The 16199-nt window shown below is 50.1% G+C and overlaps 1 protein-coding gene across 7 annotated transcripts in view; it reads right to left on the bottom strand.

Annotated features, from left to right (window-relative positions):
• GRAMD1B (GRAM domain containing 1B) overlaps positions 1-16199 on the bottom strand; it is a 241420-nt gene that overhangs the window by 163384 nt on the left and 61837 nt on the right. For 2 of the 7 annotated variants that reach the window (XM_042904719.1, XM_042904718.1), the window contains exon 1: positions 5851-6239. The exons of 1 other annotated variant lie outside the window; for it this stretch is intronic. In XM_042904719.1, the coding sequence (XP_042760653.1) occupies positions 5851-6224 (374 nt within the window). In that variant the 5' untranslated portion in view covers positions 6225-6239. Of the gene's footprint in view, positions 1-1252; positions 2911-5850; positions 6680-16199 lie in introns of those variants that run through there. 4 more of the 7 variants (XM_042904723.1, XM_042904724.1, XM_042904725.1 and 1 more) reach the window with 4 other exon arrangements.

Below are 16199 nucleotides of genomic sequence, written 5' to 3'. Positions count from 1 at the left end.
GAGACACGGTACAGCGTGGCTGTGAAGAACTCAGGCTCTAGAATCAGAAGAACATGGTTCAAATCTCCCCCTTGCTTCTGTTAGACCTGGAGCAAGTTAATCTCCGAACTTCAGGCTCCTCGGCCGTAAAACCCACCTGGGGGCTTTCTTGCGAGGATTAATTGTGATTTTGCATTTAAGACGCTTAGCAGAAAACCTGGCACAAAGTTAAGACACAGTCCCCGCCCCCAAGGATTTATGGGTCTGGTAGAGGTTTTCACTGGTTTACATCTGGCACTGATTCCTTACTTAATCTGCTGACAAAGCACAGGTCTCCTCTGCATTTGTGTTTATTGTCTTTGTGTTAAGGAAAGAACGAAGTTTCCCTCTCCCACACTCCCTGGGCTTCTCATACACGGCAGGGTGTGCACAGGGGTTTGGATGCACACATCAACCCGCTCCCCTGGAAATGGGGCTGAAACCGGAAGCAAGACTCTCTCCAAAGCTCAGAGGAAAGGGCTGAAGAATCAAGATAAGTATACCAATGACACCATTACCTGCCAACCCACACACCAGCTAGGCTGGCACCACCAGAGGGACAACCGGACCTACCAGGCCGGGCAGAATCAGTGAGAGGTACCACTTGAGGTCACATGTGTAGCACAGCAGAAACCCCGAGGCTCCAAGATGAAAGGTCTCTAAGCAGGGTGTGGACGTTGCACAGAAGAGGGGACAGAACGGCCAGCCGGCCAGCCGAGGGAAAGTGGTGGCACAAATAATGACAAGGAGGGCACTCTGGGGAGAGAGCAGCAGAGAAATGCTTCTGTGTCCCCTGGAAAGACAGCCTACAGTCAGCCATCCACACCTACTCATTTGCCCCTTGTCCCTCCAGAAAAGGAGGACAGGATGCCATTCTGCCAGATGTGGCTCTAATTTCTTACTTTTACGGTAATCCAGCAGGTCCGAGAATTATGAACAATCTCTACAACCAGCTATGGCCAGGGTGTTTAGGGAGCCATGCAGGCGCTAATTCCAAGAGCTTGCCCCATCAACTTCGGACTACATTTTTCAGGCAGCTCAGAAGGGGACATGGCCAGCAAAAAAAAAAAAAAAAAAAAAAGTGCCATCTTCCCTTAAACGGTGGTGGCTAAGACCATTTCCAGTCAGACCACTGGAAAAACAGTGCAAGGCTTGGCCTCTACCTCCCCACTGGGTTTCTCTCCCCACCCCCCCACCCCCGCCCCGAGTAGCAAGAAATAGTTGCCTCAAATACCACTCTGCCCACCTCTCCCTGGTTCCAGAACCTACAGCGTCTCCCACGGAGGTGAATCTTCTTTGTATATAAAACACAATGTCCATGGGATCTCAGTACATGTTTGTTGACTGACTGATAAACTGAAATTCAAACTCTTCCGCATAAAGCAAGTCTGCCAGCCCATCAGTTCACCACTTCATTTTCCACATCCCTCATCGAGACCACTCTCTTGGCCATCCATTCCTGCTGCCAACACCCCCAAACTGCTCTCACCAACAAGCATCTGGTTCCCATTCAAAACTGCTCTCCACAGTAAGCAGATGTGTGGCCGCCTGGGGCTGGGGGGATGAGGAATAGGAGGACTGAGGGTGGTACGTATAGGGTACGGGTTTCTTTCCGGGGTCACGAAAATGTTCTAAAATGGACTGTGGTGCCTATGTATGAATATGCTAAAAACCACCGAAACGTATACTTTATAAATGAGTGAATGGTATGGTATGTAAATTACATCTCCATAAAGCTGTCACAGGAAAAAAACCTCAGCTCTGAAGTCATCCCCTCCAGGAAACTCTCCCTGACTCATGAATAAAGATAATTCCATTCCAAACAGCAGAGACAGAAAGAATCATTCATTCACTCATTTTTAATTTATTCATCAACGAACACGCATGGGTCACCATACAAGGCCAAGTGCGGTGCTAGACGGCAAAGATACAAAGGGGAACCAGACAAAACTGGACGTGGGTTATTTCAGTACTGTCCTCCAACGTGCTTTTCCACGCTAACTTTACCAATTTCTCCACTTCTTTCTTCCTAGGGTTAAAGGAGAAAAAAACAGCTCTCCTGATCTCTGTGTTCGACTTTGCGCAGTTAAGATCCACAGCCCCGCTGCCTTCCACCGCAGCAGATGCCATCACAGGTCTTTGAAAGGTGCTTTTCTCTACTGTGCAGAGGGAGATTCCGAGGTAGAAGGTGGAAAGAAAGGATACCACGCTGGGCCCGGTATGCTAATCCCCCCTAAGCCAGGCCGGGGAGGGCAGAGTAATTTTCCAACCATCGTTTCCAAATCCCATAATGTGTGAGGAGTCCCAGGTGCTGCTCCAGGACACTTGAGTCCCTAAGCTCACACTTTCAAGCATACATCCGCTCCACGGGAGATCCTCACTGAATACGGACAATAACCCTCCGCCCAGGCGTTCGGAAAACGTTTCCACGTGTATTACTCCTGAGACACATGCCCCCTTCCGTGGATGGAGAAGGTGAGACACACAGCGGTGAATGAAGTGGGGTGTCCAAGGTCCCACACTCACTACATTACGGAACTTACACGTAAACTGAAGTCTCCTGACTTCGCGTCCAATAGTCTCTCTGCTCTACTGTTTCCAAATGCCAAATCCTTCTCAGGGAATCCTGCTGGCCATCTCCAAGCACCTATTCACTCGAATGCTTCTTTTCTCTCCAAGAAGCCTTCCGCTTCTAAGGCCTACACGTGATGGGGTTTTTGTCTTTGCCAAGATCCAGAGATGCCAACAGGAGGCAGTGTAATAGTGGCTAAGAGTAGAGACTGGAGTGACACCAATGTGAGTTTGAATCCGAAGTCTACCTTTTTCTACACATATACACATCTTCTTCTAATCCATCAAGCCATCATTTAAAAGGTCTGCCTTCCTCTACACCTAGAAGGTGGAAATCCTTACTGATTTTTAAAAGTATGGAAGATTGGGGCGCCTGGGTGGCTCAGTCGGTTGGGCGGCCGACTTCGGCTCAGGTCATGATCTCGCGGTCTGTGAGTTCGAGCCCCGCGTCAGGCTCTGTGCTGACAGCTCGGAGCCTGGAGCCTGTTTCAGATTCTGTGTCTCCCTCTCTCTGACCCTCCCCCGTTCATGCTCTGTCTCTCCCTGTCTCAAAAATAAATAAAACGTTAAAAAAAAAAATTTTTTTTTTTTAAAGTATGGAAGATAACACTGCATCCTTAGACAACTCTCAAAACCAAAAAAGCCTTCCGTAATTTTAACCACCCACCCCCATCCTCACCCTGGCCAGCAACGCAAGACTCTTTCCCCCATATTTTGTCCCCCATATATGTGGCAAAATCCCAAGGTCAAAACAGGGTCTCTATTAGGGTCTCTCACATTCGAGGGGAAAAAGCTGACAAAAGGTGATGAACTATTTTCATTCAAGATTAGCTCCTGGCTGACTCAGTGGGTAGAGCATTCATTCACTGGGCTTTTGATCATGAGTTGGGGTCATGAACTCAAGCCCTACATTGGGCACAGAAATTACTTTAAAAAAAAAAAAGGGGGGGGGGGCGCCTGGGTGGCTCAGTCGGTTGAGCGTCCGACTTCGGCTCAGGTCATGATCGCGCGGTCCGTGAGTTCGAGCCCCGCATCGGGCTCTGTGCTGACAGCTCAGAGCCTGGAGCCTGTTTCGGATTCTGTGTCTCCCTCTCTCTCTGACCCTCCCCCATTCATGCTCTGTCTCTCTCTGTCTCAAAAATAAATAAATTAAAAAATATAAATATATTAAAAAAAAAAAAGATTAGTTCCCATAAAGTTTGCCCCTCTTCCCTCTACTCTATGGAAAAGTCAGCAGGATGAGGTACCAGACAGAATTGTTCTGGTCAGGTCCACAAAAAGCCCCGGGACAAAACTCTACATATTAAAAGGATAACCGGGCACCCGGGTGGCCCAGTAAGTTAAACTGACTTAGGCTCAGGTCATAACCTCATGGTTCATGGGTTCAAGCCCGCTTAGGGCTCCCTGCTGGTGCTGGCAGGGCAGAGCCTGCTTAGGGTTCTCTCTCCCTCTCTCTTTGACCCTCCCCCCGTGCATGCTCTCTCTCAAGATAAATATATAAGACTTAAAAAAAAAAGAGAGAGAGAGAGAAAGAGGGCCACCTGGGTGTCTCAGCTGCTTGAGTGTCCAACTTCGGCTCAGATCATGATCTCGAGGTTCTTGAGTTCAAACCTCGCGTCAGGCTCTGTGCTGACAACTCAAGAGCCTGGAGCCTGCTTCAGATTCTGTGCCTCCCCCCTCTCTGCCCCTCCCCTTCTTGCACTCTGTCTCTCAATCTCTCTCTAAAATATAGATTACAAAAAAAAAAAAAAAATTACGACAGATTCTTCCAAATGAGCCAGCCCGGTGCCCCCACCCTGCTTACTTTGCCTTTGTCCATACTGTTCCCCTTTCCTGATCTCATGCCCCTGACCTCGTACTTTCCATAACAGTTTGAGACTCTCCCTTCCATAAATCTTTGTCTTCCAATGGTTCCATCTCAACAGGAGAGAAATGCCTAGGTCTTAATTGCTGATCCAAGTTTCCACCCATCCTCCTTCTCAAAGTCCACATCCCCTCTTTCTACTCAGCCCTTCCTCCCCCTTCCAGGGCCCCATCAACATCAGTTGGTACCAGACTGAGCTCAGAACATTCAATAAATCCTTACTGAGGTGAATGAAATTGACTAAGCCAGGAGGAGAAGTCCTGGGGAAGGTGGCCAATTCTTCAGCTGCCCCACTCAAAGGCACAAACAGGGCACTTGGGGCTCTCAAAGCCGCCAGCTCTTGATTTCGGCTTAGGTCACGATCTCACCATCTCACCGTCGGTGGGATCGAGCCCCACTTCTGGCTCTGTGCTGAAAGCATCTGTGCTTGGGATTCTCTCCTGCTCTGCGCCTCCCCTGCTCATGCTACCTCTCTCTCAAAATAAAACACTATAAAAGAGAGAGAGACAGGGCCCTAGAGTCTAAACGTGAGTAGAGTCCATGGTATCAATGAGCCAGTGAGGACATGCTCCCCTCGCACATGCTCCACCAGGCAATGGCCTGGGCTCCAACACACCTCCTAGCCAAGGCTGTATCCAGCAGCCCTATGGTCTTCCACACCCAGTGCTAGAAAAGGGGAACCTGTCCCACTACTGGGATGCCACACTAACCCAGGCAAGAAGTAGCTAGCACAAGCCAGAGTGCTGGAGAGCAGCTCGAGACCCCTGAAGACTGTCTGCAGTGGGAAATTGTATCTCACTCAACAGGAATCCGCCTGCTCGTCCTCTACGCCTTGTGGGCCAGGCCACGCAAAGCTGGTGTGGCCAAAATAAAGAAATAAAAATGGAAATGGAGTTCAGAAACACAGGAGTAAGTGGAGGCACCACTGAACCTCTCTCACCTTCTGCTACGTCCATGTGTGAAACGGGAATAAGAGTAGGACCTAACTCAGAGTTTTTGTGAGGATTCAGCTTGGCGATACACGGTGCTTACCATAACGACCTGCATGCACATGGTAAGGGCTCAACAGATGTTGGCTGCCACGGGTTTTATTCATTTTGCTATGTGGATGGAATGAGATGGAACGCGGCTGGAAGCCCCAAGGAGATGTGGGACACAGGAGAAAAGTCGCAGGCCCCCAGCCCCGGCTGGGGGTGGGGGGCGACACGCGTGGAAGTCGAAGGACCACCAGCCCCCCGAGAGGGGCGCAGCAGTGCCCGGGCCCACTCTGGCGAGTCCCCCCCACCCCCGCCCCCCCCCCCCACGCGCCTCCGCGAGGCTTCGACCCCGGACGCCCCGGGGAAGGGGAGGAGGAGGAGGGGAGAGGGCGGCAGGCAGGGGGAGCCGCAGGGACGTACCTGCTTTCACTGCACTCCTTCCGCTCCCTCACCCTGAGCCACTTGCGGAGGAGGAAGCGCTTTCGGCGCGGGGAAGCGCTGGGTGTGGAGCAGTTGGACCACGGGGTGTCCTCGTCGCTGGAGGGCGTGATCTCGATGGACGGCAGCTGCAGGAACTCCTTGCCGGGGGCCAAGACGCCGGGCAGGTCCCGGGCCAGCCCGGCCTCCAGGCTCTGCTCCTGCACGTTCTTCATGCGGCGCATCTTGAAGCGCCGGCGGCGGAGCGTGGGGGTCGACGAGCTGGACCAGAGCGGGCTGCCCTCGGGCGCGCCCTGCGGCTCGGGCACCTGCAGGGCGGGCGGCTGCAGGTTCTCCAGCATGTTGGCCGCCGGCATGGGGGCCCGCGGCGTCCGCGCTCGCTCGGCGCCCTCCGCCAGCCGCCTCGCCGCCCGCCCCCGGCCGCGGCGCGCTCGGCCGGCTCTCGGGTGGGAAAGGCTCGCCGCTCGAGCCGCGCGGAGGGCAAGTTCCTCTCCCGGAGCGCCGCGAGGCAGGCGCGCGGCCGCCGGGGCCGAACTTTCCCGTGCGCGCTCCCCCGGCCGTCGGCGCCGGCCCGCCCCGTCCGCCCTCCGCCGCCACCCGGCCGCCCTCCTGGGGCTCCCGCGGCGCGCCCGCTTGTTTTTCTTCCGCGCTCTCCCCGGCCTGCTTGCGTCTTCGCCTTAGCGGGACTCGGCGGCGCGGGGCCCCAGGGGGGCGGCTCGGCAAACTCTCAGCGGCTCGCGATCGGCCGACCGGGCTGGGGAGCCGGCGTGGCGCTGCAGGGAGGCGGAGAGCAGGAGGGAGAAGGGGAGAGAGGGGGAGAGAGAGAGAGAGAGAGAGAGAGAGAGGAAGCGAGACACTAGATAAAAACAAAAAAGGAGGAGGGGGGGCGAGGGGGGACTAGGAGGGAGGGGAGGGGAGGGGAGGTCATTTCTGTCCAGAAAGGGCATGCACAGCCAGCGACGGCTAGGGTAACTGTACCCGGAATCCCTTGGGGAGGGACTCTACCTCCGAGTAAAGGCTGCTCCAATCAGCCTAATGCAACAGGATCACAAACCAAACTTTCTCAAAGCAATGATTGGCCGGGCAACTCTCATCAGTCTAACGCCCAGCTTTTTCTTTGGGGGAAGGGGGGGGAGGGGAAAAGGGGAACGGAGGAATCCGGGAATTCAGTCCTCACTCTCCAAGGCCACCCAAGACATAGGGTTGAGGGAAAAGGAGGGCGCTTTTCCGCTGGATGTCTTCTAAAAAAAGTGCTTTCTTTGAATTATTTGGGGGTGCAGGTAGGTGCACAGGAAAGCTGGGTGACAAAGGGTGACAGCAAGGTTCCCAGAGGCTGCTTCCAAAACGACAAGCTGAGAAGAGAGAACATTTCTCCTGTGGAGTAAGCTGAGGACAGCAGACACGACATACCAAAGAAGCACAGACAATAGGATGTGAGAGACATAGGACACACAGGACCAGTAAGGAAGAGGGACTGATCCCTCTAGATCTTGAGCGACCCTGTCCATACCATAGCCCCACCCCTAGCGCAAAAATCAAGTTAGAGGAGGGTGAGCACCCAGAAGGCAAAGCATTCAGCAAGGCCCCTGGGAGTTGCGTTCCTGGAGGACGTTTCAGTTCTGCTTCAACCTGCAAGGGGCATGGACTGGGTCACAAAAAGTCTAGGATATCCCCAGGTCATGGAACCCAAGAAAGTGAATCAGCCCTGATAGTGTCTGAAGATATGCTGACCCATTCACTCCCTAGACCCGGGTACCTACAGCCCTAAGACACTGCCCCTAAAGCTGATCCACTTTATTGGGGCACTCAGTAAACCAGCCCAGCTTCAACAACAGAGGCTTGTATGGTCCATTCTCCCTTCCAGCCCAGCACATATGCCTCTCCACTATTGGCCTCTCTGCAAAGTAGAGACAGTAGCTTTCAAATAGACCAAAAGGAGCACAGATGAATGCACCGTTAAATCCACAAAGCGATTCACCTATTCTTCTCCGCCCCTGTCTATTAGTCCAAGATCCAGTGAGGAGCGGACACCCAGCTTCCCTACCAGGGTGAAGGTCTCGGGAACATTGCATGAGTGTCCCAAAGCTGAGGCAAAATCACATTCCCAAAGACTACAAGAACTCACCGCAAGAAAACACACCCCTGCAGTTCAGCAAGACACCAAGCATGGTCTGACAACTGGCCACAGGTCCATGATGCCCGGGAATGACCCATGGACGGGAGCTCACGGCATCCAGACACCGCACCAGCTCCAAGAGGCCAGGAAACTGAGGGAAGTAAGTTTTCCCCCGGGCCAAAAAGCCAAGGCCAGGCCCACCTGTAAATGATGACTCCCCCGAACATCAGCTCGTCTTATTTCGGACTCCCCACATCCGGTCACTGGCTCACTCAAAGGTGGTTTGGTAGCACTCTATTTTAACTCCCGGACGTGGCATAGAAAGGAGAAACCCCCTCCCTCAGGTGTCAAGCCTGGCAAGGAACAAACACTTCCTCTGGCTCCAGGATTGCTGAGGAGTCTGGACAGCAACTTCAAACTTGGGGATCCGGAGTTCAGCCAAGGCGCCAGAGTTGCTCACTGCCTTGGACTTCCTCCAAGGACAAGTGCTTTGCAGGGGATCTGATAACTTCCCACTGCAAGGAACCTGCCTGTTGAGGGGCCTGCTGAAGTAAGAGACTGGGGTCTCAGGGAGGGAAGAAGGTAGAACACCACCCCTCACTTGGAAGCCAAACAAAACAAAACAAGGAAGCAAACAAAAACAGGAGGGATGGGGCTAAAGGATTTGATGGGTACCTGGCGGGGAGAGAGACTCACAAGGGGAGCAGGCTCCTTGCAGTTTATCAGGAGCATTCTAAATTTAAATGGATGCCTCTTAAAAGGCATTAAAGTCACCAAGCTCCCTCTTCCCACACACTGCAGCCACTTTTCCCACCCACGATAGATTCTGGGCCTAAAATCTAAAATCCTAGGAGATTTGATTTAAGCCTGGGCACAGCAGTGGTTGAGAACGATCATTTACATTTGTCACCTGGCCTGAGGGAAAACCTCCTTCAAACTAAAACTGAAATGGTTGCCCTTGGCTCAGAAGCAGATACCCTGAGTCCCTCGAGTCCCTAGCCCTGTCCTTGCTTATCTCCACCGGTGGTCCCTTCCCCACTTCTTTCCTTGAAGTCATAACCTTGTCATCCACTAAAACCCTGTTCAAAACACATCCTCCGCACCCCCCCCCGTAACCCCGCCCCTCGCCCTCTGTTTCTGTTTACTTTTTCCTATGGCCCTATTGAGTAAGATGATAAATAGGGAACTGCTTTGAGAAACAAAATCTCCTTCAAAGGCAAGCCATCATTACTGTTAAGACTACTGGCATGTTGAGGGAAGAACCAAGTGTCTCCGCCCTTTGAGTCTCTTCAGCATCCTGTGTCTTTTGTCGTATAGTAACCCTCACACTTTTGTAAAGGACTTTCATGCGTAATATTTGATCTTCCCAGCGACCTAGGAGCGAGGTAGAACTTTATTCAAGGTCACAGATAAGTAACAATAACAACAATCAAAGAAAAAGCCAGAACTTGGACCCAGGTCTTCTCAAGCCCATTAGAGGCCACCGGAATCTCACCAACTGCATCAACTCTGGCAAGCAGCTCTGTGTGGCACCAGAATTTTACCAGCCCTGATGTTAGCTGGGTATATCACGGAGCTCTATGCTGCTCTTCAACTCCCTCAGGGCGTCAGGACCAGAGTTTCCACCCAGAGCTCCAGAACCTGAGCCCCTGCTCTCCTCTGCAGGCCTCCCCTCACCACCTCTCTCCCATATTTGGCTCTCAGCAGACTCTCTGGCACTCTGGCCTCCCAGACAGGTGCCGGCCAGAACAACCTGGCCTCCCTTCCCCCACCAGCAGCCAGGCCTCTGACTTTAAATGAAAGGAGCTCATATTACCAAGCAACTGTTGTTTATGTTCAGCTGCTCAGGCTCCCTTCTCCTGCAGCCACAAGACACCCAACAGCTGTCTATTACTTCTGGAGGCCCACTAACTATAGTCCGTTCTTCGGCCAAAACGTCAGGAGAGAACCTAAGCGAAAAATACTAGCTGTGAGGCTAGATTTCTCCTGGGTGCACATCCAAGTGAGTGTGGGGTAGAAGGGGCAGGCGCAGGGCACCCACAGACGCACCGTCCCGCCTGCCCCCCGGGGATGCCAGGGGTAGGCAACTCACAGGCGGGAGGCAGGAGCCTCCCCTCCAGTAATGCCACCACAAGCCAGACGGTCCCCATCCTCAAGGCCGGGAAGTGGAGTCTGTCTCCTACACAACATGAGAACAACCAAACCCAAGGGCTGGCCCACATCACAAGGGAAAGAAGCAAGAAGCAAGCAACAGGTATACGTGAAGTAGACCCTGTTAATACCAGAGAAGCTGGAAATCTGACAGAAATGTCAAGGATGCTGTGGCGCAGGGTTATTATCTATCTCCGAATACAAAGTGCGGGACGGCAGACCTTACTCTCCGGCTCTCCTTCTGTGGCTGAGCAAGAGGGACTGAGGCTCTCAGTGCGGGAGATTCGGGCTGGATGATAAACAGCTACTGACAGTGAATCCAGTTAGGGACTGGAATGTATGAGCAAGGATAGAGAGAATGGCTTTCTCTGAACATCGTTAAATGTAACTGGAGCTTAGTTAGAGGCAGTGGCAGGAAAGAGAGGGTCCCCACCCCACCATCTGGATCTGTGAGCCCCCAGATTCTCTCTGTTTAAAAAAAAAAAAGCAGTTCAGGGACGCCTGGGTAGCTCAGTCGGTTAGCGTTGGATTTCAGCTCAGGTCATGATCTCAGGACTCGTGGGTTCGAGCCCCACGTCGGGCTCTGTGCTGACAGTTCGGAGCCTGGAGCCTGCTTCAGATCCTGTCTCCCTCTCCCTCTCTCTGCCCCTCCCCCGCGCACACGCACGCATGTGTGCTCTCTCTCTCTCTCAAAAATAAACATTAAAAAAAATAAAAACATTATAATTATGCCTAAAACAAAGTCCATTTGAAGTGATGCATTTCTGAACCCAGACATTTTATTACTGAATACTAAACACCTCCCCAAAACCTACAAACAGCATTGCATGGTGAAATGTATCAGGGACTAATCACTAGGGTGGTGATAGGACAAGGAGCCTGGAATGGGGAGACGGGAGCAAGAATTGGAAAGAACGGGCTTCAACCACTCCTGGTATATGGGTTCTGTTCCCTTCCCCAATCCCTACCTCATTTCCTCTGTGCAGAAGCTAGCTACTAGAGAAGTCAGAAGAAACCACACGGGATCTGTGTGGTCAGAGGAGGGCAGAGCGTGCGGGCTGAACACAATCTAAATAAAACCACAGTTGGCCAGCCACCACGTCCAGCATCTCCTTCTGCGGAAAAGGAAGAAAATGCCACGAGACTTGTATGGAGTCTCAGTTCCTGAGGACAGGGTGCTGGCGAGGCCTCTCAGCCATGAGGAATGCATAAGCTTGGCAGAGCGCTTCCGCTAGCCTTTGGCAGGGGCCAGGGTGAACAATGACGTCACCTCGGGAGGCCTGTCGCCAGATAAGCCTCCCTAGTTTAATTGCTCATCAAAAGGCTTAGGGGTCAAAGAAGAATGGTTTGCACAACGGTTGGCTGCCTGTGTTCTTGAAACTGGGATACCAAGGCACACACAGACATCATCTCTTGTCCTCTAAGGCTTTCAAGGGCGGTCTTTGTGCAAACCAAGGCCGGAAGAGACTTCCTGACGTCACCCTGTCTCCTTGCTGTCCTTGCAGGTGGCATGCTCTGGGCCTTCCACCGCTTTCCTTGGAATTGCCAAATGCGACTGGCAATATAACCTAATGATTAGGTGCACAGGCCCCAGGGATGCTATCTGAGCTTTAGGCCCCTTTCCACCATTTCACAGCTGTTTGCTTTGGGGGCACGTTATTTAATTTCTCCGTCTCGGCTTCCTCACCTGTAAAATCAAGGCAATTAATCCCATCTCTCTCCTGGGTTGTCGTGAGCATCAAACAGAACAAGGCACTTAGAAAAGTGCTTGGCACATAGTAAGCAGTCTATAAATGTTAGCGCTTTTTATGCTGAATTAAGTCCCTTTATAACACCCTTGTTAGGAAGCATGACTATTCGTGCTTTCAACTCAGTTTAACTCTGTAAGTATTTAAGCCAGAGAGCTGTGTGAGGTTCCTTACTAAGTGCTAGGAATACAGCAAGACAAATAAGACACGGTTTGTGCACGGGGCACCCCGTAGAGCAAGGCAGAATAAATTAAGTGCAAAATATAAGTGCAAACAAAGTATGAGTCGAAAGATTGATAAATTTTAACTAGAAGGAAAAAGGTGATCTGGGCAGGCTCCGTGGAGGAATTGGTATTTAAGACAAAGTATGGGGGCCCCTGGGTGGCTCAGTCGGTTGGACGGCTGACTTCAGCTGAGGTCACGATCTCCCAGTCTGTGAGTTCGAGCCCCGCGTCGGGCTCTGTGCTGACAGCTCAGAGCCTGGAGCCTGCTTCCGATTCTGTGTCTCCCTCCTTCTCTGCCCCTTCCCTGCTTGTTCTCTGTCTCTCTCACTCTCTCAAAAATAATAAACATTAAAAAAAATTTTTTAAAAGACAAAGTATGAATTTCAATAGAAAAGAAGAATGGGCCATTGTGGAATAAAGCAAAGGTTGTAGTAAAGGCACTGAGGAGTAAAAACTCATGAAGGGTTTTGAAAATAGGCAGAGATAAGTCGGGGCATACGGAAGGACATAAAGGAAAGGATAAATAACAATCAAAATGGTAAGTGTTCAAAGTTTAGATTTTATTCTTTTTTTTCTTCTTTTAAAGGTTTTTTTTGAATTGATTTATTTAAAAAAATTTTGTTTAATGTTTATTTTTGAGAGAGAGAGACAGAGTGTGAGCACGTGAGGGGCAGAGAGAGAGGGAAACACAGAATCTGAAGCAGGCTCCAGGCTCCAAGCTGTCAGCACAGAGCCCGACGCAGGGCTGGAACCCACGAACTGTGAGATCGTGACCTGGACGCTCAACCAACTGAGCCACTCAGGCACCCCTAAAACTAATTTATTTTTAATTTACATCCAAGTTAGTTAGCATATAGTGCAATAATGATTTCATGTAGATTTTATTCTTTAAACACAGGGATGCTATTCAAGTTTTTGGGGGGGCAGGGAGGGAGTGATTCTATCAATCTGTATTTGAGGAACATCGATTCTAGTGACTGCGAAATATGTACTGGAGGAGGGAAACATTGGATACACAGAGACCAATTTGGAGACTATTATTCTAAACATTCCGTATTTTGGAATGTCAACAAAACGCACGGCAAACAGTTCGGGTAAAAGATGGAGAAGATCTGAAATAGGACAGGAGAAAAACATAGAATAAGAGGTGAGCAAGCAAGAAAAGCCCTATGAAGATCTATTCAGAGGTGAGCAAGCAAGAAAAGCCCTATGAAGATCTATTCAGAGATGTAGATTGGAAGAAAACCAAGAATGAGGGATGATTCGGAAGTCAGGGAGGAAAGGAGCCAACATTTATTGAATGCCTACTGCAAGCCAGGCACTGGGCTAAGTGTTCACAAAATTCCATTTAACCCTCCCACCCACTCTGAGAAATAGATATCAAAACTCCATTTTAGGATGATAGGAGATTTTATTTTATTTTGAATATTTATTTATTTGTTTTCAAAGAAAATTAATTTTAAAAATATTTATCTACTTATTTTGAGAGACAGAGAGAGAGAGGACATGAGAGTGAGTTGGGGAGGGGTTTGAGCGATATGGAGAGAGAGAAATCCCAAGCAGGATCCACACTGTCAGCACAAAGCCCGATGTGGGGCTAGCTCTCACCAACCATGAGATCATGACCTGAGCCGGAATCAAGAGTCTAAATGCTTAAACCGACCGAGCCACCCAGGTGCCCTGTGACCAGAGATGTTAAAAGGTGACTTACCCACGCTAGCAAGTGGTAGATGGGCACACATTTAAACTAGGGTTTGGCAGGGGTGCCTGGGTGGCTCAGTCAGTTGGGTGTCCTGTTAGTTTTGGCTCAGGTCGTGATCTCATGGTTTTGTGGGTTCCAGCCCCGCATCAGGCTCTGTGCTGGCAGCATGGAGCCTGCTTGGGATTCTCTCTCCCTCTGCCCCTCCCCCACTCTGTCTTTCTCTCTCTCTCTCTCTCTCTCTCTCTCAAATACATTTTTTTTTAATTAAAAAAATATATTTTTTAACTAGGGTCTTGGGGAGCCTGGGTGGCTCAATCAGTTAAGTGTCCGACTCCTGATTTCGGCTCAGGTCATGATCTCACCGTTCCGAGTTCAAGTCCTGCCTCTCTCTGTCTCAGAATAAATAAATAAAACTCAAAAATATGTAAACTAGGGTCTCTCTACTTTAAAACCCATGCTTTTTCAATTACATCACATTTCAGAAAGATAAACAATACCAAACACCATAATGAAGTCAGGCAGGAGGAAGACCGAGATAATTCCATTAGGTTTTGTAATTCGGTCATTGGTGGCCTTCAAGAGAATAACAGCAGTGGAGTGGCAAGAGAAGAAATGCTACTGATAGAAGTTCAAGAACAAAGGGAATAAATGGAGGCTGCAAGGTTATAACACTTATTCCAGAAATTAAGCAGTGAAAAGAGTGGGTGCCTTCTATTCATTTAAGTTTATTTATTTTGAGAGAGAGGGAGAGACAGTGCATGTGTGAGCAGGGGAGGAGCAGAGAGAGAGAAGGAAAGAAAGAGTCCCAAGCAGGCTCTGTGCTGTTAGCACAGAGCCCAACATGGGGCTCAGTCTCAGGAACCATGAAATCATGTGAGCCGAAATCAAGAGTCAGATGGTTAACCCCCTGAGCCACCCAGGCGCCCCAACGTCTAGTCATTTTTAAAATAGCCACTGGGGGGCGCCTGGGTGGCTTGTCAGTGGAGTATCTGACATCGGCTCAGGTCATGATCTCCCCATCCATGGATTTGAGCCCCGAGTGGGGTTCTGCACTGACAGCCAGGAGCCTGGGGCCTGCTTCGGATTCTGTGTCTTTCTCTCTCTCTGCCTCTCCCCAGCTCACGCTCTGTCTCTCTCTCTCTCTCTCTCTCTCTCTCTCAAAAATAGGTAAACGTTTAAAAAAAATTTAGCCATTGAGCATCTTCTGTGTTAAACACTCTTCAAGGACCTACAGCTGGATTGTGAAAAGTAGTGTGTGTGTGTATGTGTGTGTGTGTGTGTGTGTGTGTGTGTGTGATAGAGAGAGAGAGAGAAAGAGAGAGAGAGAGAGAGGAGGGAAGGAGGGAAAGCAAGGGAGAGGGAGGAGAAAAGGGGTGGGAGGCATTTAGGTCATAGGGATAATGAGTTTTTTTTCCTTTTGTGTGTTTGTATTTTATCACTGGTAGAAGTTACATTTCAGAGGAACAAAACGTGCCTATATGATTATGCCACTTAAAATGGAGTTCTGCCTGGATCTGCTAAGAAAATTGAAGCTTGGTCCAGTATCTGGTAATCTAGCAAATCAATCAAAAAGTGTTTTTTATGCCCAGACTCTAAGCATACCATAATACTGGGTACTGTGATGGGTTTCTGAAAAGTTTCTGTGAAACTATTCATTTATTCCTAAAAATAATTTTTGAATGCCTATCAAAGGTGACCCTGGCCTCAGTTGCTTCAAACCTTGGGAGGGAAGGGAGAGCGGAAAACCAATCCAGGAACCACAATTTGGTATGAAAATCCCCTTCAACAGAAGCCATGTGTCAAACGCAGCGTGGGCCCAGGGGAGAGAGATCTTGATCCAGAGAGAACTTCATGGAGGAGACAGTACCTAACCAAGGTTGAGGGTCAGCACAGGAGGTTTCCAGGCAGATGAAAGAGGTATGCTTCCAGACAGAGGGGCCACACATGGGAAGGCTGTGGGGTGTAAAAGAGAGCCCGGTACATTCTTGGAATTACAAAAGAACAGTCTGAATCATAATGTTCAGTTGACTGAGGAATGAGAACAAGAGACTAGATGTACTATAAATCTTCCCTCATTCACCTATTCAAACGTATCTACGGAGCACACTCCGTTCTAGGTACTGGAAAAGCAAGTCTGTGCCCTGAAGGAATTTACATCCTGGTGACCACAAAATTCTGGAATGATGGAACAGAGATTTTGAAGGTCTGATCCATCACGTTATCTCCACAGCTCATTCTGTTTTAATTTTTTTTTTTTAACATTTACCTATTTTTTTTATTTTTTAAAAATGTTTTATTTATTCTTGAGAGAGAGAGACAGAGCATGAGCGGGGGAGGAGCAGAGCAAGAGAGGGACACAGAATCCGAGGCAGGCTCCAGGCTCTGAGCCT

The sequence above is a fragment of the Panthera leo genome, chromosome D1 (genome assembly GCF_018350215.1).
Source record: "Panthera leo isolate Ple1 chromosome D1, P.leo_Ple1_pat1.1, whole genome shotgun sequence".
Lineage (NCBI taxonomy): Eukaryota > Metazoa > Chordata > Mammalia > Carnivora > Felidae > Panthera > Panthera leo.
This window is presented reverse-complemented; position numbering and strand designations above follow the sequence as displayed.